The sequence below is a fragment of the Lipophrys pholis genome (assembly GCF_963383615.2).
Source record: "Lipophrys pholis genome assembly, chromosome: 15".
NCBI classification, from domain to species: domain Eukaryota; kingdom Metazoa; phylum Chordata; class Actinopteri; order Blenniiformes; family Blenniidae; genus Lipophrys; species Lipophrys pholis.
This window is the reverse complement of record NC_137642.1, coordinates 21,109,780-21,135,845: the sequence shown is the minus strand read 5'-3', so window position 1 is coordinate 21,135,845 and position 26,066 is coordinate 21,109,780. Positions and strand designations below refer to the sequence as shown.

General features: G+C 40.8%; 1 protein-coding gene across 1 annotated transcript in view; it reads right to left on the bottom strand.

Moving 5' to 3' along the window:
- The window catches only part of LOC308121238 (gamma-aminobutyric acid receptor subunit pi), a gene marked incomplete at its 5' end in the record, with an annotated part of 56,281 nt that extends 34,504 nt beyond the window's left edge, over positions 1-21,777 (bottom strand). Inside the window, one exon of the mRNA XM_080482381.1 lies at positions 21,725-21,777. Coding sequence (XP_080338507.1) covers positions 21,725-21,777 — 53 coding nt within the window. The remainder of the gene's footprint in view (positions 1-21,724) is intronic.
- Between the last annotated feature and the right edge of the window lie 4,289 nt (positions 21,778-26,066).

Below are 26,066 nucleotides of genomic sequence, written 5' to 3'. Positions count from 1 at the left end.
ATTGTATCGGATGGAGACAGGTAAAACACACAGCATCAGCTCGATCCTCAAAGGTGCGCTAATATTCAAACTGGCTGCTTCGCCTGTCAGGTTACATTAAACGTCTTCCTTTTCTTCTTTTTTGCACCGAGAAAATTCAGGGTGTTTTGTTTTTTTTCTCGCTGCTCTGAAATAGGATTTGAGCAGAGTCGCTGCTGCTCCTATATACAGAGATTATTCTCTCGCTCATCAGGGACTTTCGAGGCTTCCTCAGACCCCGTCAGGCCCGGCTTGGAGACGCACAGGCGGGCAGGCACAGGCGGGCAAAGCGTGCACATTGGAAAAGAAACCAGGGGGAAAAAAAAAAAAAAAAGTCCCCCTAAGTTCATGTCGCAGTCTTGTGTGGATAAAAGCAGCTGTTTCTCCCTTTCATGCTGTCCCAGGCAGCTCCCTAAGCCCCTGCACATGGGAGAGCAGAAGAACTCCCTCCTGCTAAGTGCAGAACGTTTACTGTCTTCATAAGCCTGCAGAAATCAGCAGAGACCCAGGACAAATGCAACATGAGAAACATGTGACTGGGTTTAATAATTTTCCTCAGACCTTGACGACTGTCGACCTGCCCAATGATTGTGGGTGTAATTAAGTCGTGGAAGCAGGGTGGGGAAACTAAATTAACATCTCTATGATACATTTTGCTGGGATTACAAGACATTGGATTTCTTGGGAGTCTCTGATAGGTCCACTTTGATATTAAAGAACCATATCTTAACCATTACAGATACAGTTAGGCGGCGCCTTGTTACATTATTCCGACCGCGTTTTCATTACTAACACACGCCGGCTCCGAGGCTTGCTCCGCTGATTATTGAAGGGGGCTGAATGAGATTAGTCAATGAAGCACTCCATCCATCGCACCCCCCAGCTAATTAAACTGAAGTATTGCTCACTTTGCACTATCAACTTGTCATGCCCTCTCAGTACATCCACACAGAGTTCAATCAATGGCAGCAGCAGCACAATCAGACATGACACCGCGTCTCGAATCATACAGAGAAAGAAGCAGAACTTCACAACACATGAGTGAGTCTTCAACTGAAACTTTTCTCTCTAAACAAAACGTTACTACTTGGAACTGCTGAAGAATTATGGCAAAGGTGTGAGATTTTCACGCCATCATCATGTTAAAAACAACAAGTTTGGATGAGCAAGCCGCAAAATGCACTCATATGTATCAACACACTGTTCGAACTGGCCGAAGTAGATTTTAACTCTTTGATATGCATGCAAGTATGTACATATTTAACTTCTTTCATTCTCCAAACTTGTTTTTACTTGTCTATCACATCCATACATTTCTGCAATTTCACTTAGAGGAAGTAGTATGATCATATCACAGCAGTATTGCCCCCCATCGTACCACATCCAAGTCAATTTTAGAATTCAGATTCAGATTTGGACGCTTCGCAGCCCCATCCAAAGCACTGAGGTCAGGCAGTGAACTGCTCTCACACATGCCGAGATCCAGGTTGAAATATTATGTGGCAATTGAGTATTTTCTGTTGCTATTCCTATCAATAAAAGTTGCCCTGACCATTAGTCTTTTTAAAACAATATTAATCAGCCATTTCTTTGAACCAGCCTTTTGGTGGAATTAGCTACAGCCCAATTTGATCTTGAAGGGGCCATAGTTAACCTTTACATTTCAACTTTAAACATTTTCCTTGTTATGGCACAGAGTTTAATTGACGTAAATGTCTGTATTTTCACACAAAACAAACAACTATAATACAAAATATTACTACAATCTGAACAACAACTTTTCAATGCCCGGTCATTGACGGCTTTCAGATGTAAACTATTTCTGTAACACTTTTGGTGCTTAAATCTGATGACAAAGAGACTAACAAACATTGGTAGTCTTGTTACCATGGTGACAAAAGTCCCATGCAGCTGCTGCTGCTGCTGCTGCTGTTGATGATGATGATGATTCTCTCCATGGGTGAATTTCCCTCTGATGTTGCTAAAGTGTAATAACATGCTGCTCCTACAGAGGGCACCTGGAGCAGCACAATATGTTGCTGTGAGACGTTTCAAAATGAGAACATGTGGGAAAGTCTGCATGTGAAAAGACTGTATTTTCCTAGTGTAAACCATCGGGAAGTATCCTTGCTTTATTAAACTGGAAAATACAGACACATATGGTCTGTCTAAACAATAAACGGTGCATGGTTTGATGAAGTGGGTTTCAGCCCAAATTGATTTTTCTTCCGCTGACTTTTTCGGAGTGATTAAACGCAGCTTTTGTGAGCCTGCTGTGAGACAAATCCGGCAGGCTGTGCGGGGAGCACTGATGGCCTGTTTTTCAGTGGCATGTTTGCAGACCCGACTCTCGCTCACCTCTTCTTGAAGTGAGGGAATCAGCCAAGAGCATTGCAGTGAACACGTGTAGTTAATGGGACTCATCCCTGGTTGGTTTTCTGTCCGGAAGTCTTACTCCTTTCCTCGTGGCGAAAGAAAAAATTATGTCCAGTGCAGCGAGATAATGCAATTTCTACTGTCCATGAAACAATGATGCAAATCTGCATGCCTCCGAGCAAGACAGATTCATGTGGCATGAGGAAACTGACTTCTAAGAGCTGTGCACTGAGAGAATCTAGCACGATGCATGGCAACTGACTGATCTGAGACTGTTTTGGCTTGTATTAATTTGAGTGTGACATTTACAAAAATGCAGTATTGCATTTCCCTTTAGTGCGAATACAGAGAAAATCTCTAGTATAAACTTGTAAAGTGGAGTGACAGTATCGGAAAGAAGATATAATAGAATATTTATGTCACTTTTAATGACCAATACATATAAACATCCTGGATGTCACCTAACCACAACCCGTCTTCTTTTATGACTCGCTTGGCGTATATGAGGGAAAGGTGCGAGAGTCGATTTCATTGTTCTGCCTGACAGCGCAACAAATGGTATGCGTGTAAACATTTTTTTTATGACTGAAGGTGAACCTGGATCAACCCATCTGTCTTTTCCCTTCTCAGTCAGTAGAAAGGAAGCCACTGGGGAGCATAAACCTGCATGTAAAGGCCAATTCATTTTTTTATTTTTTAGCTTTCTTGTTCTAGTTTATCTATATATCCTTCTGACTGTTATCAACTTTTGCTTGATGGACTGTGTTTTTGTGTGTGTACTGAACCCTTGCTTCCCCCAAAGTAGGACCAGGTTGGTGCCTTTGAGCCATGTTTGTTTACTCTGTTCCCTGTGATTATGTCAGTGAACTTGTTGAAGGTCCCCTTCAGAAGATGGTCATAGTGCTTATGGAGGGATGCACATGGTCAGCAGCAATGCGCAGGTATCGACTGTGGGGTTTAAATAGGGCCAAAGCGTGACCAAGACAATCTCCTCTACACCATTTTAACAACATTAGCCCAAAACTGCTGTTCTGGTTGTCGCAGCAGAAATCAAGACTCATAAGAACCTCTAATGTTTCTCTTCTTTTCAGCTGCATTTCAACCACATGGATTTTACCTAGGTACTAACAACCCTCCCAGGAATTATTTGTGGTTTGACTTAAAAAACTGGGGTCCAAATTCACAAACTTTGGCATTGGGGCATGCAGTGTACAACATATCTAATAGGAGGATGGAGGCATCTCTGCAATTTTGTTTTGCCTTCTTGCTATGAGGGCTCAGTTCCTTTGCAGTGTTGTCTCAATGAATCATTTTCCAATGCAATAAAAGCTTGATAAACTCCTCCCCATTTACCTTCACAAGAAAACAATCACAAACCCCAGTTTCAGAACCACTGAATTCCAACATCATTGATACACATCGAACTAGAATGTGTTGTGAGGCACCAAAAGGCTTTCCTGGTTCAATGTGCTACAGCCACTGGATATTGCCATAATTCACTTTCAATGGCTCCAATCGGGTCTTATTATCCTGCATAAATGGGTCCGACAAAAAGCCGAGGATGGTCATTAAATTGGTCTGAGTACACTCTAATTTTGCTGATTTGCTCTGATTTGTCGGGCAATGGCAAGAAAGCGGCATTCTTTCAAACAAAACTAACCTCCACTGGCCGTCTTAAAAGTAATCATTTCAGAACTTTGCTGAATATCAAAACTAAACTGCAACATAAATCCGCAAAGCCAGCAATCAACAAGTTGGATTTACATTAAGGGGAATCATCAAAGATAGATTTGTTGCCTGTGTGGGTAATCTGTAATTACTTTTGGAAATTTTTGTCGTCCATTTCAGGGTTGGGCCATTACCGAGAGGAAATAACATTGATTAGTTCTGGAGAAAATGTAGCCATCCTGAAAAATCCCATCAGTGGGATAATTAACTCTATTTTCTTTTTAACGGCAGATGAAACAGCGTAACAAGCATGGGAACGCAGGCCTCGCCACCAGAATAAGGCTGTGTGAGACACAAGCGAGGGGAGGTTCAGGCTAATATATGCAGGATTCTGGGCCACAATGCTGTACATCGCAATTATGCCGCAATTTGCAGATTGTTTATCTGGAACAGATGGCTGTGCCAGAATCCTCACAGTTGTCTGGGTTAAGAAAAAAAATAAATAAGAAAATGAAAACCTTGTCAACTACGCCCAAATGAAATTATTAGCCGACAGAAGGCAGTCGCGCGAAATGAGAATGGTTTTGTCACATTTATCAGATGGAACGTTAAGTCAGCTCTCCAGGGTACATGGAGTTGTCAAGCAGCACTTTCAAGAGTTTTTTTGAACATTTTACTTTTGAGAAACATGAAGAAAGTGCGTTGACTATGTTGACTCTTTGTTTATTGTTCTTTTTATTTTCTTCCTACTGTCACGACCTCGGTAAATTAGTGTCTTTAAAATTTACTGTTGTACTGATTGTGTGTGCAGTTGTCTCACTCTGTGTTTGCCCTATGATGGATTGACAACCTGTTCTGGAGAAACCCTGCATTTACTTCATTTTAAACTGATGGATATGAAAGAGCTGCAGAGAAAGTACAAAAAGTCAAAAAAAAAAAATGTACTCCATCATGCAGACTCATGCAAACGTATTTCGAAAGAAAGACATTTAAACATTGCCAAGCTTTGATAGATCATTGCAGTGGAAATGCTATCAGTTATATGCATTCGATCTCCATATTGCACAAATACTTATTGTTTGTATTCCAAGAAAAGCACTATGAGGGCAGGACTGAAAGCTTGGGCCTGTTGGCTGACAAAATGTCACAAGTCTGCAGCATAACTCAAAAGGCACCTGTGACATTCTATTTTGGGGAATGAGCCGAAAAAAAGAAGAGCCAGTTTTATGACATCTGCACTTTTTGGGGGGGGGGGGGGGGGGGTGCTTTAACTGTGCTTTCATGAAAAACCTTTACCAATATAGCAAGTGGTTATTACTAATGTACGATAGAAACTCATTTTCATCTCGGAGCCTCTTCCTGGCTTCCCAGCTTATTTCACAGAACATTACAAACGTAACCACAGAAAGCAGAGCTCATTTGGGTGAGAAACCTGCAGCCTGCAGATGTGAGAAACTCGAGGGAAGACTCAAAGTCCTGATGTCATCAGGTATAAAGTTCACGTCGATTCCCTGAGGTGAATACAGACACGAGTGAGTGAGGGGGCTTGTATGCCGACAATGAAAAAGTGTGCTATTAAAAGTTCAGAATACCTGCATGAAAAAGAGTGTAGGGAATCGTGAGGGAGGCGAACTCATTTATTGTTTTCGTTGCAGAAAAGCTGGAGTCATTTTGGGCCGGATGTGTTTTTTTTTCAGGGCCGATTAACTTTTTCCTGTTGTTTTGATTTGCAAACATATTTGTTCATGTTCACAAAATAATAAAACACATTGGCTGGGAAAATAGTCAGGCGGGCATAATAAGAATAATTTCTTTTTTTGGGTCCCCTTTGTGCAATGTGCTTGAAATCCTCCTGCATCCATTAGGCTCCATTAGCCTAATAAGTTGGAGGTTGACTTGTTACAGGTGGTAATTAAATGGGAACAATTATGCAAGTTATTTTCATATGCTGGAAGTTCCTTGAGGTATAACTTTCTACGATTCCCATTTAAAGACAATTCTTTATTCATTTGATTGTAATCAGTTCCTCAGTTAAACCCATTTGACATCTCTCTTAAGTGGGCAAACATCGTGAGCGAAGTCAACCTTCCTCAAACTTCATAGACTTGCTTACCAAACACCTACCTCACACCAATGCAGCAGCTTCCAATTTCCAACGTCAACTGCCTGTAATTTGACGCTATCCTGGGTGAGTCTAAACATGATACATCTTAATTTCACGCATGATTAGTTAAATCAAAGAGGAAAAAAAAAACCTCTTTGTTGAACTAAATTGTGGAATTAGATCGTTTAATTGGCCACATACTTGTGAGCTCTCTTCAACCGAGACAATCACATTTCCATAGGAGAGCTCTTTAATTAAATAAGTGAAAGAGGTTGATGGAGGTTTGAGGATTAGCCTGCCTTTGCGGTGATCACTTTACACTTATTTTAGAAAGCGACTTCTGTACGTCAAATATTCAGCATGTACCACTGGGACCACTAGATGTCACTCTGACAGGGGGGTGACGTCACAAAATGACTGCCTTATTTGACTGGCAGCACGAGCATATCCTGCTTATGCAGCAGAAAACAGAAATAGAGCAGCAAAAAAGAGGGTCCGCAGAGTCTGAGAAACTTGTGAGGGATTAACAAAAATCAGGCAAAGTGTGACGGCCATGAAGAAGACAAAGAGCGCTGACTGGGGCTCAGCACCGTGACCATAGCTGTAGGAACACGTTCACAGATGGGCTCTCGAACAGCAGCTACTGGCAGCGGATGATCAATGATGCTGTTAATTTGACCATATTTACAACCACGACAACTTCTGGCATAGTATCTGTAGTAGGTTCCCATCAAATACTCCAAATGACTGTGTGGTTGTGTGTGTGCCACAGGTATAGCTGCTAATTGACATGACAAATCTATTTAAAGCTCGCAGCTGAGGACATTTTAGACGTTGTGTTTTTACTTGATTTAACATCTTTCACATGGTTCAAGGAGAAAAGATTTTGTACACTGTCAACGTGTGAAATGATGATTCCTGTGACAATATTAGTCTGTATGCACAGTACCTGTGATGTACCCAGGCCACTGAGCTCACTCCCAAAAAATGTATTTTCATAGAGTGTAAACTGGAGCACTTCCAGTACTTTTAAAACCACAGATTAAGGTTTCTGTTGATTTTCAAGTGAAAGTGGGCATTTTGGGTGCCCGTTTAGACGGCAACAGTGCTCAGAGTCACTGAAAACTTTTCTGAATCACTGCTACTGTACTGTCAGGTCTTTGTCTGCGTCCGCCCCCGTGTGTCTACCTCACTTTTCCAGGTATCCAATTGTCTTCTTCCTCTGTGTGCACCTATTTGTGTCGTTATGTATCTCACCTGTGTGTCCACCCTTTCCCTGTGTATTTATCCTAACTTAAATGTATTTGAAAATAGCACACTAGAAACTTCTAATAGTATAGTAATTCCACTCCTTGTTGAAAAATTAACGGACGACTCATACCAGGTACTACAATTCTTGCACATGACTGCATGTTACCTTAATTTATGGTGAACACTTCTTTCACTTCATAAGTATTCCTTTTTGTTTTTGATGTGGTCTGGCATCAGCTGAGGCCAAATGCCTGGGGCCTGGAGCTTGAATATGTACATCATATTCTTCATGTTTGTTTAAGTAGTGGTATTGCAAAAACACGACATCAACTAGTGGCCTGTCATGCCAACTACAACCTCTCAAGCATGTCTTCAGCATGTGTGCGCTGATTAACCAAAACACTCAGTATTGAGGCTGTTTCCAGTCGGTTACTGTGTAAAAAGGGTGATAGCTGCAGTGTGTGCCGGCCAGAAAAACCTTGAACTGCAAAAGCCCACAAAACCCTGCAAGCTTATCCGCTTTGTTTTCATGTAATTTCTACTGTTACTTTCATGGTTGTGAAAAACGAAACAGAAAAAAAAAAAAAAAAAAACTTTTGAAGTTTCGCAGCTTGATTTTTAAGCCCCCTCAGATGATGTTTCAATTACTCTGTGCACTTTTAATGTTATCCTGGGACCATCGGGAGGCAAGGCCTGGAAAGCTGGAGTGTGTGAGTCAACCAAACCAATCAGCTTTCGAGAGGCTTTTTTAACCTTGAGGAGCCTCTCTGTTGGTGAGGGAGATACAAAGTAATCCTCTCTGATATTGAGTTTACAGTCACTTTCCGATGGGATAAGCTATCAGCTACAGTAACATCCCTCTTAAGGCCATCGCAGGCTTCTTTATTAAATCTCCTTTTATGATTTAGTGATTTTAAGAGCTCAAAGGAAAATAAGACGCCTGGTGAGTATTAATTAGAGTGACACTACAAAGCGTGATCATGGAAATAAGAGTGTTATCTGTAGTGTCTACTTTGTGGTCCAGTAATGTGAGATGGTCTTTGGAGCTTTTTTTGAGGGCCTTATAGGGAAGATAACTCTACATCGTCTTTCTCTCATTAAATATCCAGAAACACATTAAAAATGTCTGGCTGGCTGTGAGTGCCGCCTTTTTTAAATTGAGACATTAAGCAAAAACCATTCCATTCTTGGCTTTTCAGCCCCTCTGCCATGGCTCCCTGCAGCTCCCACAAAAAGATGTGTGAATAAACATTTTTATCGTATCATGATGTTGTTGCATAAGAGACCATCTTTGAAAAGAAACTCCTACTTTGCATCCAAATTAGATGGTTTAATCATTTGTCAACAAAACTGTGCATCACCTCCCTGTCTATCACTCTAGGTGATAAATATTTCCTCTTGGAAAGCGAAGAATGGATAAACTCTTACCAGCTCTGAGGCTCGGTTTACACATGTCACTGAAAGCTGAACTTTCTGAAATCCAGTGTAAACTGGATCTGGATCACATTTACTTTCTTATGAACAACCGATACTGAATGGACCAAAACAACGAAGAAAGACACTTTAAAAGAGCCTCAAAGTTTCCAGCGTACTGTTCTCTCCGTGCATACATAAGATTTATGACATAAACGCAGTACACATTAGTGGCCAAACGTGAAAACTATACCAACTTCAGTGTTTCGCCATTTCTGTGTTTCAAAACGCGAAACGCCAAAATTCCACTTCCTCAAAACCTACGACCAATCAGATGATCCTTCCTCAGATCAGTCGTGAATAAGACAGAATTACTTTACGCCTTCAGCTGGGTAAAGGTGCTCCACCCCGACCTGGGCTTTTCTCAGATTATTTAGGTGGAGACTGACGTCCTCTCTGGCCTTTAAAATCGGAACCATCGAAAAATCGCTGAATAAGCCGAACTTATGACGCATATTTGTAAAAAAAAAAATCCCTTGTTTCAAATAATTTTTCTGCAGAACGGATGTTTCTGAGTGTAGTGGTTAGTATTCTTGCCTCTCATCGTGAGGAAGTTGTGGAGTTTAATCTGGACCTTTACGTGCATGCTAAGGTTCTGATGTTTGTCAGGGTAAATGTCCATAGGTGTGAATGTGGGTGTGTGTGTGTGGTTGTCTGTCTCTCGGTCTCGGTACAGAGAGGTGTAGAACAGCAATGGATTGATGTTTCTGAGTAGGAGGAGAAATGTGAGCTGCTCTAATAAAGCCAGACTGTAAAACTGTGCCAAAAAAACCACTGGCCAAACCACCCACTAAAATCCACATTAGGAGTTTATCATCGGGCATATGGATTAAGGAAACCAATGATAATGCTATCAAATGTCCCTCTGAAGGTAATATAAAGTTATATAATGTTCTGAAGTGATGTAATCTCGCTACATTTTTCCCCCCCAGCAAAACAGTTATGAAAAGTGCAGTGATGTAATATTATGGGTCCAATATGGGTACCGGTGTTACTCTAAGTTCTGCATAAGAGCAAAGTGGCCACAGAAACACAGTTGTTGGTTGCAATCTGTAAACAAATGACTTGACCGGTCAAACGTCGGGTACTTGCAATGAACTGTGATCGTTCTGGGGTGAAGACGGCTCAGCTATAATGTCTCTGTTCACAAGCATTTTAAAGAATGGCAGCGAGGGTGACGTGCACACAATGGGAGGGGCGATCAGACGAAAACATCGAGGGCAACGACAGCTGGAGTAAAACCAGGAGATCTGTCAGGGAACTCAAGACCGCACACCGGATATAAAACCATATGTAACAAGAAAAGTTGTTAGGCGTTTACTCCATGTGCTGTTTGATCCAATCATGTTGTTTTAAAGTAATCATAAGAACAACCAATTATTGAGCTTCACATTGAGGTGGATCATTGCAAATTCCATCAAAGGACCAAATGGATGACAACAGCAACCCCAGGTGGAGGAGCTCAAGTATCTTGGGTTCTTTTTAACGGGTGAAGGGAGAGGAGAATGTGAGATCAGCCACCAAATTAGGGCATCCGTGGTAATGCGGTTGCTGTATGAGGTGAAAGAAACTGACCTGTAAAGCTCTTTGATTACATGTTGTTTTACATCGCCATACTGACCTTTGGTAATGAACTCTGCGATAGGGTGGCAGGCCTCGCTCTAAGGCTTCATTTACATGGAAATGTTTTGAGTGAAAACATCAACTTTGCAATTACTCTGGAGGCAAACATTGGTGTTACTGTGCAGAAGAACTATTTACTACAGCCATGGTGCTAATTAGCAGTAGCCGCAAGTCCCTACTCCACCACATTGACAGCAGCCAGTTACGGTGGTTCAGAAGTTTGAATTGTGATGACTGGTCACCTCCCACCAGAGGCATAAAAGACAAGTGGGCATCTTTGTGTCCCATACTGCCATCATGACCCCAAATAATCTGAGGTTAGAAGATGCATGGGAGGATGGATAAAAACAAGATTTGTTCCACCCTTTTCCAAACACGAGCTCTGTAATAAGAGGAGTCACATTATAATCAGGGGCAGATTTAATTTGCACCCTTACAGAGTCTACTTGTTGTAGAGTTCAGTATATTTTCAGCCCAGATTAACCATACCATTCCATATGAGATTGATGTGTGATTTGCATCTATTTTTATTTATTCTTAAATGCCAAACCTTCTCACATTTGTGTCTGTTGAAAGGGTATTTTTGGGACATTAGGGACAGTCATGTAGTCCACAGACTGGAAAACCCCAGCAGGCACAATTGTGATTTGTGAAAATGAACCATACAAATCAAAGTGACTGGGTTTAATTTGGCTGTATTTTTTTTCCATCTCGCAACATTGAGGTACTTTCTGCGAATCAATTATACAGTTGTTAATAATGACTACTTCTTCAATAGACTTTGCAATTAAATTTGTGAGCCGGGGAAGAAAAACTGTCAAATTGTAGTTGACAGGATGTGCAGGGTTTGGGAAGGGAAGCAGCAGATAGCTCTGCAGAGAATTTGTTAAGTGAGTTCAGATTATATTTAAATTCAGCATTGAACAAAACTCAGTTTTGAGAATATATTTCTTGAGGAAATGCAACATTTCCGTGGACAGTTTTTCCCTTAAGTATATACATGGGTATATGCATGATGCTGAGTCTGATTGGATTTGACATTAGGAACTGCATGATGTGAAGCAGGCACTATAAAATGGATAATTGCAGTGAACGTCAAGATTCTATTTGATAAATATTATTTTTCACACCACAACTTCCACATTTCACACAGAAACAGCATTCTTATGTGCATGCAGCCACCCACTGCCATCCTCTCCTGGGCTCAACAATATAACATCACCTACTGGAGGCTATTACAGTCTTTCGGCGGGTATCTCCATGGCTGTCACGTCTCCTTGACCACCTTCAAAGATGTGTTTTTTTTTAGCATCCAACTCCATGTCAAACCAGTCCCTTCCTATTTCTGTCGAGGTGAAGCCTGAAGCAGATCACATATCTTCAGCAGCTTTACCACTGAAGCTACACAGAAAATAAAGTGTAATTTTTACTGTGTAGGGTCACAGAGCTTTTGTTTTTTTTCTCATATTAATGAGCTGGAATGAGGAAAGCTTCTCATTAAACATCTGATTTTTTTTTAATGGGAGGAAGCCTAAAAGCATGATTTGCAACATCAATAACGTTTTAGAAGTAGCTCATCTAATATTAAACTTATAAAATAGTAAAACCTTCAGTAAACATACTCTGAATGGGCATTTCAGGAGCAAGCAGTTTAACTCATGAGATGAAACATATTTGATAATTAATTCAACCCAGGGGGTCATACATTGGTATAGTGGTTAGTGTTTTTATGTCACTGCGAGAATACTCAAGCTGGCTGTAGACTTTCCTGTGTGGAGTTTGTATGTTCTTCGTGGCCTTGTGTTACTTCTCCCTCAGTCCAAAGACATGCATTTGAGTGTAATTGGTGACTCCATAAAGTGCCCGTAGGTGTCAATGTGACACCACAAGTCACAGACACCAGTTCCAAAAAAGAACACACATCCAACTTTTTCCATCAGAGAACAGCGTCGAACCCCGTCCTTGTGTGCAGCGGAATATTTTTACATCATAACACCTGCCTTGATGAAGCTTGAAAAAAAAAATTGTGATGCAAATTCCAACCTCTGATAAGAAAGCTGGGTCATTAAAAAAAAATTAAAAATACATTAAAATGTATGTGTCTTACACTGAGAATACATTGTCGTGACACCTGGATGCTGTGAGAAGAGAACAGTCACAGCAACAGCAAGACTGGTTGGTAAGGTTTGTAAAAAAAAAAAATCTCTCAACTAGTCTGGGTTTGGTGTCTGTTGAAAAGGTTCATGTTTGGTTTTGAGGAAGAATTTGTCTTAATATTCCACTTGTGTCATCCCTCTACCTAAAACTTAAACTCTCTACCGACATTTTATTATAAAAGCCTTTAGAGGTCACACGTGCTATTCCCGCTATCATATTGCTTGTATCTGTTGTTTCTTGCAACACAAATATTGAAATACTTAATCTGTAATTGACAACGTTAGAATATTGTGGGTAAATGAGGGAAAAAAACGTGCTCTTCCTCTGCCGGGTCGCTGTAACTGATTTGCAGACTTTATTATTATTCTCTGTGTTGTATCCTCTAAGGCAGGGGTGTCAAACATGTCAAGCAAAGGGCCATGCACCAAGAGGCTCCAACGTGGCCTGCCGAACCACCAAGCAAATTGTAAATATGTCAAAGAAAACTGATTTTTTTTTTTCAACAAATTTATTAAAAGTAGCAGACACAACACAACACTGAGATCATCGCCATGCCGTCAGGGGCATTTTGTAAAAACATGCATAATGCAAAAGGTTTCACTGGATTTTGCACCAGAAGGTTTCAAATTGGCTTTATGTCGAGAATGTAGTCATTTTCGCAAGTAATTCGGGGGTTTTGCAAAAATGTATACTCTGCACCACAACAACAACAACAAAACTGAAACAAAAATGAAAAGTTAAAGTTTATTATGGCAATGCATTTTCCCACATCTTTGACTCTGTGACAGATCTTCTTCCAGATTGTAAAACTCCTTCACCAACACCTGCAGCTCCATGGCATCACAGAGAGCGTATTGCATGCAAAACCCTCATTTGACATAATATAACGCATTGCATTATTGTCAGTTGATCACTCACAAATCGCACGTGAGCTGACAACAAAATCTATTTACATGAGCGTACAATTCATCACTTCTTATACAGGATCTTACTAAATCCCGTAACAACTATTCTTAAACTGCTTTCATACTTTTATCCTGGTAGGGGTCCCAGAGGCTGAAGTGTATCGATGCCAACATCCGACAAGAGGCAAGATGTACCCAGGTCGGAAAACACAGGAAGACAATCTCTTCCTCACAGATTCCTTCCATCCTCACTGACTTGACGTAATGTCCTTTCCGGAAATATTGCATTAAATTCACATGTAACTTGTCACCGTTTACTTCTAATCCTCTACAAGAGCACTGACCAAACACATGTTGTATTGATTTCCTTATAGAAACCTCAATGATTGTGATATTAGTTCCAATGGGTCAGTGTGGAATCAGGATGATGTCCCCACTCATATACCACTAAATTCAACCAGTGATATAACTAACCTTCAAAATGAAATGTAAAGCATGCATGCCATGCAGTAATGAGAACCCAACCCGACCCGCCCAACCCCGAGGAATCCTTCAACAATGTCAAGTTTTTTTTTTTTGCTCAAAGAGAGACAATCAGACAGCTGTTCAGCCAGTTTTTACGGCTTGTTATTTCGTAAAGACCAACATAATGAGACGTCTTGTTGTTTAACTGAAAACAAGACGCCTGGAGGTTGATGTGGAGTAGCATTGTAAATCCATCTCACTCAAGCCCTCAGTACACCAGCACAGGTTAATGCATAAGCCTCACTAATCCTCAACCCAGTAACTAACCCATACTTTCTAAATAAGGGGCGCCACATTTCCTCCACTGGCAGCAGATGCTAATTGTGAGGTGCTGAACTGTCCAGCGTGAACATAAATCCTGAAGTTAGTTGGAAAGGACCAGGCACAGGCAGCCTGAAAGGGAACTTTAGTAACAGGATTAACAGAAGAAATTCCACCATGTTCATTTTATTTTACTTCTTATGAAATTCAGCTAATTCGAACCACTTTTACGATTCAAAGCTCCACACTTAAATGCAATGGCTATCACATGAAGGCAGGCGACATGTTAAAATACGATGTGTGTTATTGCAAATAAACATTTGAACACCTCTTTCAATGTGCCATTCGTCAATTAAAACTAATGCATAAGAGTCCCTCTGTTATGCAACAAAGTTGAAAATGGGATTAAATGTTGATTTGCATATAAATGCAACACTGCGGACAGCCACTGCAGTTAGCCCCTCGTCTTACAAGAATATGTTCAAGCCTCACGTGTGGAGGAAGTACGGTTCAGCCTCTGGCTCGTCAAAAGTTTCTTGTTCCTCTCTTGGAAACAAGTAAAGCTTCTCGCAAATGACAGCGGCGCTGCTTTTGCGGATCACGGTATTGCTCCCCAGTGCCAGCTATGTGTTGACAACAAGCTGCGCTCATGGAAAACAACCCCCCAAATAATTATTTGCAGCTCTGTGGTTTAGAAACGTTAGCGCCGTAGTATAATCAGGTCCATGGTGATGATAGATATAAGCGACAATGTTACCACGGCTAAAAAACACTGTGACAATGGAAGAAGTCGGTGAAACCCAGCGGAGATCAAATACAGTTCTAGATAGGGAACCAACAATTAAAGTTAATGAACATGAAAAATTGCTTTTTGGTTCACTTTTTCAGCAGACAGTGATAAATGATGGATTTCAAATAGGCAAGGCAATTACCAACAGCTGTGGCAGTGAGGAGAAATGAGTGGATATTGTTGAATTCGAGAGAATCTCAAGCGGCTCATTATTTCGTTCTGAGAAAAAAAAAAAGGTATTCTGTTAAAGGCCTATTATTAAAGACTTTGTTTATCCATCTCCCTCACGAGCTTGATAGTTAACAATGGCATCTTTATGTGACAAATATCAGAAAGTCCAGTATTTAAGTGAAAATTACTACTTGATGTGAGATAATACATGCAGTGCGGAAGATGAGGTGTGAGAGGAAAAGACCCCATCACACAGCCCGAACCACAGACTTTAATCTTTAGTCCTTAACGATAGTCTCTAGTCTTTGAGTACAGTCTTTAAGTCTTTAATCACAGTGTTTAGTCTTTCACTAGTCTTCACGTCTTTAGTCTTTATCCACAGTCTCACTGCAGTCTTTAGTCTTTAACCACAGTCTCTAGTCTTTAACCAGAGATTAGTCTTTAACCAGACTTCAGTCTTTAGCCACAGTATTTAGTCTCTATTGACCTTCTTTAGTCTTTAACCACAGTTTTTAAGTCGTTAATCGTATTGCTTAGTGTTTAACCAGTCTTCAGTCTTTAGCCGCAGTCTTTAGTCTTTATTGAATGTCTTTAGTCGTTAACCACAGTCTTTAACCACAGTGTTTAGTCTTTAACCACAATCTTTAGTCTTTAACTACAGTTTTTGGTCTATAACCACATCATTTTAACAATCACTGTTAGGGTTATTTATTTACTCTATGGATGCCATGTAAATAAGTTTGTATCAATTTGAAGCTGTGAATATAAAAATTTGGCTTTTTTCTACTTTCATTAAAAAAAAAAAAAAGGTCTTAGTTATTTTTTTCAACCAGTCCCTCATCATAAAGTGAAGCCAACCACAAACTACTGGTATCAGAAACATAGATTGTTTTTTTCACACTTTTTCAATAGCTAAAGAAAGTCAAAAGGTCTGTTTTCACTTTTTGACATAACTTATATAAAATTCGAGGTCTGACTGTGTTTTTTGTCTTTCAGTAAAACTTTAAATGTGCTTTGGCATCAATTCAGAAACATCGGCGGTGTTGTATTTTAGTAGCTTTTGACATGAGTGAAGTGACATCAGTGAGCAGCCTCCAGCATGAACCTGTCAGAAGCAGTAAAACTGGCGATCAGTCTCCCAAATCAGTGTGTCAAAGCTCTCGTTGAAGTCCGGATTCTGATCTGACCAGTCATCTGATATGAGCTCGGGAGGGATCATGCGCCAACAACCCTCCGCAATCCAATTTTCACCAATTCTTCATGCTGTGGCTATGACATCCTTATCCGAACAAGTGAACAAGTGAATCTGAAAACACAATTTTTTCCCTCATATCAGCAAAGTGGTACAATATTCTCTGGAGCCAATTTCCCCTCCTCGTGTGGCTCCGAGATGTTTCCTGTAGTGATGTCACCTTTGAGACAATCTTGTAATTATGTTAGCATAGGGGTACAATAATCTCTCCACTGACAATCAATGAGGAAAAAAAAAGTTGACACAAAATGAATCCCTATACTGAATGAAGTCAAGTCTCTCCCGTTAAATCAAGAAAAGCATAGTGTAAGCCTTTAATCTGCCAGTAATAGGCTTCGGTAAAATGTTATCCAAGCTTTCTGTAACCGGTAAAACCAATGGTGCCTATATACAGTATTATGGTGCTGCTTTATATTATTAAGCCCGTATTGAGAGGGATTAAATGAGAAATCAAGGCCTGACTGCTTTGAAGCTACAGTCTGGTGTTTGTAAATGTGCGCTGCTAAATGACTTGCAGATGAAAGCAGTTACTTCTGATTATAAAATGTGCCCTTTTTATATCCTTTTAGCCCAAGGCTGCTTCAACAAAGAAAGTGATGTGACTTCTTCAAGGACTCCTCCCCTGAAGATGGATTGCTCAGTCATGGCTGACCTAACTAATCATGGCAGTCACTGAGATAGTCAGATGGGGTCCGTGTCTTGGCGCGGTGTGAATTATGTGCACTTAAGAGGAATTGTGAAAGGTCGGACAGTGATGTGGCATTTCAAAGGCTGAGAAAGTGAGGCAAAGAATCATTTTTGGGGTTAGAAGTCAAATTGAGAAAAACTGTTGGGAGTTTCCCAGTGAGAGTAGGCTGCTGTTAGAAAAGATAATCAAGCGTTCAGCTCTTCATTAGAGCTGGAAAGCTGTCCATTTGAGACAATTCAGTTTCCTGAGATGTGTCTTCCAAAAGCTTGTATGAGACAATCTTGATAAAAAAAAAAAAAAAAAGATGTGAGTAAGACAGTGTCCGTAGGATTTTTTAGAACTCTGAGTTTTAGCCTTGACTTTGGGCAAATGATTCAAAATGATGTCAGCTTCCACAACGCTAGATTGGAAAGTACCGCAATGAGCCAAGACTGGTGTTTCTTGGCTTAAAGTCTGCAGATTAAGGCGCTGTATAGAATAAAGTTAAAATGTTTGGACAAGGTAGAAAAATGTTTTATTTATATCATTAGAGAAAAGTTTGAAAAAGAGTGTTAGGTGGCCACGATCATTGATGGGAAAAGTCTTAGAACTGACAGAAACACATTGGAAAACTACCGTAATTTATAATCTGCAACAAGTACAGATTATCAGATGATTTATGTTATATGGGTCTGGTGAACAGGAAGTTGACAGTCTCTATGCAGAGGTTGTGCGGAGGTGTTTCACATCAACACGCAGCCTTCGCAATTGTTTGCATATGGAGTATGCTTGATGGCATTTAATAAGTACTCTGTATCAGCAAGTAGCTGAAGGTTAGTACTCATACTTCTACTTGCCCTATAAAAAAGTGGTATCAGTACATCCCTAAAAAAATTCCAAGCCATGAATTGCTCATCCAAGATTATCCTTGATGCAAACTGAAATTAATGCTGCAAAAAAAACTTACCATGCTTCATCAATGACGTACATGGATGTCTTTCACATGCTTATGGTATTTTGGTTACATAAAGCATTACATTTTTTTTTCTGAGGACATAAAGTGTATGTGGCTGAGGTCCTGCTGGCTTACGTAACATAAGAGGTATCAAAACAGTAATCATAGAGCTTCTCTTGGCTTTCCAAATGTGACTGGACCAAAAGACAGAAAGAAAAAGAAAAATAATAATAACAGAAGGCTGTTTGCCACAAACCTATATATAATTTCAGTGTGGAAATAGATGTTTTGTGTCAAAAGGCGTCGAATGCAAGAGTTGGTAAAACTGAATTTCCAGCCAACAAAACAAAATAGCCCAAAGGCAAACACTACTTTCTGATATCAGATATCCACAGAAACCATGTTTCTTTTGTTTCATCAGAAAGTAAAACCACCCCCCTGAAATAATACAATCCTATTTTTTGAGTCTCTGCTTCTTCTCTAAAATGTTTTTGTTCATTTGCCTTGATATTTTGCAATAGACACCAGCCTCAATGTGTCTCACTAAAACTGGAGCAGATGAATTGAAAGCGCATGTTTGGGCCGCATCATTGCTTCGTCAACAATGAGTAAATGCTTCATAAGCCAGCCGCAGCCACAGCTCACAGCCTCAGCTTGATTTTTTCTTTTTTTTTTTCCTTCTTCTCCTTATAATGCCAAAATCAGCTGTGATCCTCAGCCTCTCCTCTCCAGTCGTGAGAGCCACGGGAGCACAAGTGCAGGAAGCTATCTGACGACCGGGCATTCAGAGAAACGCAGCTCCGTTGGTACCATACTCTACCTGAAGCAGAACATCAGTCTGTCAAAAAAAGGCCATTCATGTCATTGTGAGCATTTTCTTCTGAATGGATGCATGAGATGATATTTCTTTAACCCGTGACCCACAATGAGGTTCTTGCCTGCTCGTAGGTGAGAGCCGCGGCGGTATTGGCAGAGTCAAGGTCACACGACACCTGCATGTGGCTGTCAAGTCAATAACGTGGTCCAGCACTCAGGGAGGGGGGGGGATTGCTGGAGAGCATTTGTATTCAGCTGGCAGACAGTAGGGGGGCCTGTCCTAATCACACTAAAGCTATCAAAGCTCAAGGAGCGAGTATCAAAAGGGTTTGCCGATGGGCCGCAGAGCGTGGCAAATCACCTTTCCAGGGTCTCCATACACTCAATGTCACGGAGGTCGTAGCAATTACACGCAGAGCTGTTTACTCTATGTTTGATTTACCAAGCACTAAGCATAACAGATTAAAAAGCATGTTTGCTTACTCGAGTATGTACATACAGTATATGGCAATGTGAAAACTTTAGTCTCGTCAAAGCGTGTCTCCAGACGCACACAGATACTCGACGTTACCTAACTGCACACTGCAGGTCAAAGCAACTGAATTTTAAATTTAATTCCCCCGAAATGCTTCAATTTGGGCTGTGCATCGCTCCACTGAAGCGCAGAAAAAACACTTACATTGTTCTATTTTCAAGTTGCAAATTGGAGTACAAGCCAAAGTAGAAGCGCCTGTGCGTCACAGCATTGTAAGCCTTTCCTATTTGTTTCACATTGGAGTCATCCATGCTGACTCATACAACTGCTTTGGTTTGCTTGAGATTCAAGACTTTGAAGACGAGACTATGTTTTTTTCTCTGTATTTACTGCTCTCACTTTTTTATATACAAATGGGAAACAAATGAAAAAGGAAATCCAACATAACAATAAACATTGACTTGCATGAAACCCTTGAGGACATTTGACCTCAGTTGTTAATGCAGGAGACCCTGCCTCCAGCTGTGTTACAGATTCTCTTATACAGCCAATAACCGTGACATTTATGTCCCAAACAATGCAGCCTGCTATAAAGACATTTATAGCGTTTCTGATTGCTGCAGTTGATTAAAAGCACAAGCAAGTTCTTTTGAATTTCTACTGTAACTTTACAACTTCTATACTTCTTGTACTAATTGCATCATACAGGACATGGTGCGGTTGGAAGCATTTATTGGGCTGATTGTTGAGTCTAAGGGCCAATTTACACGTAGTAAAAACTGTGATATTTCAATGCATTTGGGCCCTTTGGTTTACATGTAAATGAAGAGACAAGTCACCTAAAAGGATCAGATCTGAAAACTCTTTTTGCATGTAGAGAAGGGGCGTTTGACATCACAGTATGCGACAGAAGCGTCATCAACATCGTATGTGTTCGACCTGTGTTTATAGTTTGGCTGCTGTGCTGACAATAGTCGCTCTTTTGGCTTGTTTGCATTTAAATGTCGAGGAGCAGAGGCTTTACGCTTCTCGTTACACTGCTGCCTATAGGTTTGGCATGCTCACTGAAGCTCTGAGCAAGGTTTTCACGAGGATTTGTGTAAATTAAATTTAGTTTGGAAAAGATATGGTTTGAGCAAATATTATTTCAGAAAATGTAGTAGAGGAACTATCAGTGTTCGTAAACGTAGGCTCAATAAACCTGCCTTTTCCCCAGTGTCAGCTCGGCTTAACTCCAGCCCGCTGTTCATATTTGTTTTCCCCCCCGCTGTCTTGTCACCTGTGTGTCTTGTATTCACTTAATCCAACATGGGAACTACAGTTAAAAGGCAGAAAATAGAACAAAAGTACCAAAAACCCGATACCTTTCCAGCCGAAACCTGGCTGTCGAATGAAAAAAGTAGACATAATACGTGTAATTCGCATTTCACACGTATTTTTTGTGATTACAGTTAGATCACTGGGCATGTAAGTGAACTGTATATAATGGTGGCCTCGCTGGCCCTCATCCCAGGTAAGCTTTCATTAACTATATAGAGCAAGTGAGGCCACGGCGCTCTTGACTTTTCAGTTATCGCTCGTTTATCTACTTTGCAGGCATTAAAATGAAACGGATTGAATTCATGCCATCGCTGACATATGGATTTTACACCATTTTGCAATACACTGGTGCAACAGCAAAACTTGCTACAACACAAAAAAGAAAACCCCAGAAATAAATGTGAAAAAAAGTGCTACACTATACAGAGAATATTTTATTGGTGGGATACATTGAGGCCCAGAAGGGTCTGCCTGGTCTAGAATGTGCAAAAAAAAAAAAAAGAAAAAAAGCTGCAGTGTCTTCTCTACATGATAACAGACAAATGTGCAATGAAACATCCCATCATTCTCTCCACACGACCTCTGCGGGGATTATAACACCAATTGTATGCAATGACTGACACATGCAGTGCCAGATCCTGCCTCATCGGTTCTGCACCGAGGCGCCATCAACATGGCGCCGGAGCTTCAGCGCTTCGTGTCGGATGCATGGGGAGCCGTTATTGAGTATTGATGGTTTCACAAGAAGTCGGTAAGACTGAGCACTTCTCCGTCTTCTCCTGAGCTCGCCTCGAAAGCTCTGGCGTCGTTACAAATTAGAATCTTGACACGACTTGATTACTCTCCCTCCCCTGTTATGACGGCTTTGTGGTTGAGGATCCCAACGGCTATATCTCTTCCTCTGCGCACAGTCTCACCTGCTAATGAGGAGGATGGCGAACACAGTCCCTCCAGATCCAGCGAGAGCCATGGCTGCTGAAGGAGCGAAGATGGAGTTTATCTGAAATAAGAGCACACAAAGGACAACGACATGCAATTTGAGAAGAGCTGATAGCAATAGCAGAACGTATGGATTTAATTTCCTTTGATGAAGAAATGGCATCGCAACAGTGATGCAAGCTTATACTGTAGAGCTGAAACGGTGACTTCTACTGTAAATCTCTGGTCCGTGTTACAGTTCCTCAAATATTTTCCTTTTACAAAGAGGACTTCTATCTCCCAGGTAATGGTGGTCTCTCACTTGTTATCTTTCTCCGAAATATAGGACAGACATTCCTGATGGATTTCTAAATGAGAAACGGTGCTGGCACGCCCCGGGGACATTCCCTCAACAGAATTACGACCCCTCATTAACGATTTCACCCCAACTCTAAGCCCCGCGCTGAGCTCGGGACTTGGGCGAAAAGTAATAAAGCAGCTTCCTTCTGAGCGAGTCCTCTCTTGTTTCTTATATCCCCCTGCGTTCCCACACTCGCTGCCTCTCTTAAGATGAAAGCTGACAGAAAAAAAACCTTCGGAGACCAGGGCGACTTAACCGCTCGAGACCCGGCAGCCACAGACGGAAAGCTGGGGGCTAAGGAAATATTTAATGTAAAGTTGAAAGAAAACTTCTGTGGCAGCGCTGCTAAAATTGCCTTTTAGAGTGGTGCAGGTTTTAAATATAGCGGGACCTATTGGTTACATATTTGGATTTGGTTACAAAACTGACAAGTTATAGTTTGTGAAGAAACATACCAAGGGCTTACATTTCATAATACCCCCCCCCCCCCCCCCCCCCCCCAAAAAAAAAACCCAACAATTAGTAGACAATTAGTAGAAGCTATTGGTCATTTCCATAATTCCAATGGCTCTTTTACGAACAGCTCATGAGTTTTTAAAATATACAGTGCTGACTTAAAGAGTCAAGCAGAAGATTTTACTTCTGAGGAAAATAATCTGTGGAAATAAATGAACAATCGCACACAAAATCTTTATTGATCAGCTTCGTCACAGCCTATTGGACTGCAGGGCCTGACATGAGGGATGCTGGTTTTGAGTTTTCACTCATTACTGACAGATATCATGTTTTATAACGCATATGCCTCCATAATTTATGTTTTAATTGTACCTCGCCTGTTTGCCAGATGTCCCAAAGTATTCAACTATTACTAAAGAACAGTTAGATGGATTATCATTGGTTAAATGGGCAGTGATACAAATGCATACGTTTTATGTAGCGCTTTTCTGGACACTCAAAGACGCTTTACATTCACGTGTGGATGGCCCCTAAAAAGTGTGACTTATCATCAAGAAATTATAGTATTTTTCTTTAGTGAGGATTTGGCCGGCAGGCCTTATGTTTGACATCTCTTGTTTTACAATGTCTCCAATTCTCAATATCTAAAAGTACTGAATATTACTGTGTTGATCATGGTACTGCAGAGCTCACGTTACCGATGTGTGATGCACCGGGAAATCCTGTCCATGAATGGGCTACAGTAACGACAAGTACCGTATACCTTTATTCTGAACACCGTCTAAGACTGTCCCAGCAAATCTGTCCTCCTTGTTGTTTTCTTCATTTCTAGTTCTTCACCCGATAACAGGCTTCCAAAAAGTGCATGTGCACGGTTTGCAGAAATACCGTAATACGGTACTGTAATTACCGTATTTTATGAAGTGTTTCAACATACATTTTCCCAATAGATGCATCTATTGGGAACAATACGGTAGATAGGCACTCTGCTTTATTTACAAATCTGATTTCCTTGGAGTTATCAATTCTTCTCAGCAGCAACAAGATAAGATTAATCTGCTCAGATCATTCAAACATTGTAAAACTGATGGATTAAGGCTTAAAAAGTTTTGATTCAGCCAATAATGTCAAGTGCTGAAACTCATCTAAATTAACGGTTGAAAATAATTTATCCTGGCCGAAAACACAGGAGCCTTTCACTTTTAGAGCAGCGTTCCCACTTCATGCTCCACCCAATCAGTTTGAACCGGAGTGCATATCAAATGCAATTAGTGAACACTACAGTTAAGAGGGGATTTGCATCATTTCATAAGTGAAATAAACACATTTTATTAGAAAAACATTTGCCTGGGGATTCTGCTGGTGTACGTCTGCCAGCTCACCCGGCTTAAGTTGACCCCCTGCCAGGCCGAAGCATCTGGGAAACTTTTGATATTTTTAATGAGAATCCAACTCCAATTCCGATAAACTTGAAAAAAATCCCAGCAGGGAAAAATGTTTCACAAGAATTGCTCAAGATAGAATGGAGCCTATGAATATAACATTTCAGCTAAAAAAAAAAAAAATTAGGAAGAAGCCGGCATGGCAGGCATGGGTTGGAGAGGTAAACAGAGATGGTGTGTGAAAACTATGAGGATACAAAGCCCATCAGAAAGTTTTAAGGTGCAGAAACTCTCTCATGGGAATATTTGGATTTTCTCTTAGATACTTTTGCTTGGTTTGTTTGGAACCTCTTTTTCTAAATGAAACTTTTCATGAACTTTTACCTTCGTGTGCGAGTCTGCATTGTGACGACGACAAGGCTAATATTACGGATAAATCATACTGAAATTATGTGACAATGAGCAAATACTACAGATGGATTTTTACTAAACAGATTTGTCTTATTTGCTGGTAAACCCAGAAAATTTCAAGTACCCAATTCTATGGGAAAAAGGCGTTCTCTAAGAAAAATGAGCGTAGCAAACATGACTGACTACTCATCTCTTGTGTGCGGCTCGGTGATGCATTAAAAAGGACTGAATCACGCCCACTCACTGGAAGCAATTCAGTCAGTACATTACAGCACTTTACAGTAACCTGGGGAGCTATTCACAGGATCAGGGATACCCCTTTAAAACCTGTTTGACTAAATCTGGCACAGAACGCAGGACTACCAATGGCAGACTAGTGGGAATTCTAGTATGTGGACAATGAGACTATAATGAACTGCTTTCTGGCGTGGAATAGACTCCTTAAACAGACCCGGCATGTGGATGTCACAAAGGCATGCCATTTATGCACTAACCAACATTATAAAGCAACTAATCACTCACATTTTATCCTTTATCTTATTAAAGATGGATTTCTGCTCATCCTCAGCCGCCGTAGAGTGAACGTGATGTCAAACACTCCGTTCCAAAGTCACAAAATGTATTTGACATTTGGTTTGTGTCGCTGTCTTTATGTGCCCCAGTTAACTTATGATTGGCTCTGATGGGTCAGACAGCAAATGAGAAAACTATAAAATAATTTATTTCTTTGTTTGTTTTCACACTAGGTGTAATTGGATTCATCTGTCACCGTCTGGGGATAACTTTTTGATCTTTTGGCAGATGTATATGAATTACACAAAGCTTACAGACAAGCTTTTTTCACCCGAAGAAAACAAACACACATCCAGATGTAAAACTGTGCACACGCAGCTCTCTTGCTGCCCCCCCCCCCCCCCCCCCCCCGCTGTGTTACCCCTAATCTTCAAAGTACCAAATGTTTTTCTTGTTAGTATTTGAGGACATGAGACCATGGGTTTCCAGTGCCCCGGGTTGGGGAAGTCCTAACTTTAAAGCTCACTTATCTCCACAGTTCAGTTCATGTTTGCTCGACACAAACCGTCCTGGCATGTGCCAAAGCTGAGTGACCATCCTGATAAAGGACACGCTAACATGGGAGGATGGGGAACAGTGAGCCAAAGTGATGCTTGTCTTTCAGCTGCAAACTCCAACCGCTGGCAATTTGATTTTAAGCCGACTTGAAAAGGGCAGCAGCAAATATAAAAAAGATATGTCAGGCAGAACTGAGTCACTTCATCTAATTCTCCGGCTTTTCTCTCCTTTGTAGCTCTTCAAGGTACTTATTCCAGGCACACTGGATGAGTCACGTCAATGGCATGTCGACCTTTACAGGCTCAGAGCAGCTCGTCCATATCCACCCCCCGCCCTCGTTCCCTCGCTATTCTCATTTGTGCTGGTTACCGTGACAGTTTTGTGAGCTTGTATTTTATTTTTGAAGCTCGTCCAAACCTTGAAATACACAGTAAATTTTTTTCAATTTGGGCGACACACCTGATAATCCATATTCACGACAGTACAGTAAATGTGCATCTTCGATTTTGCATGTATTTGTCAAATACAAATCTCAGTGATCCTTTTCTTCTCTGCATTCAACTCATCATATTTATAGATAAACTTAACAATACATACTGGGCTGCCATGGTGCAGGGCCAAGGGAGCTGTTGCTTGCTCAGTGGTGACCTGTCCAACGTG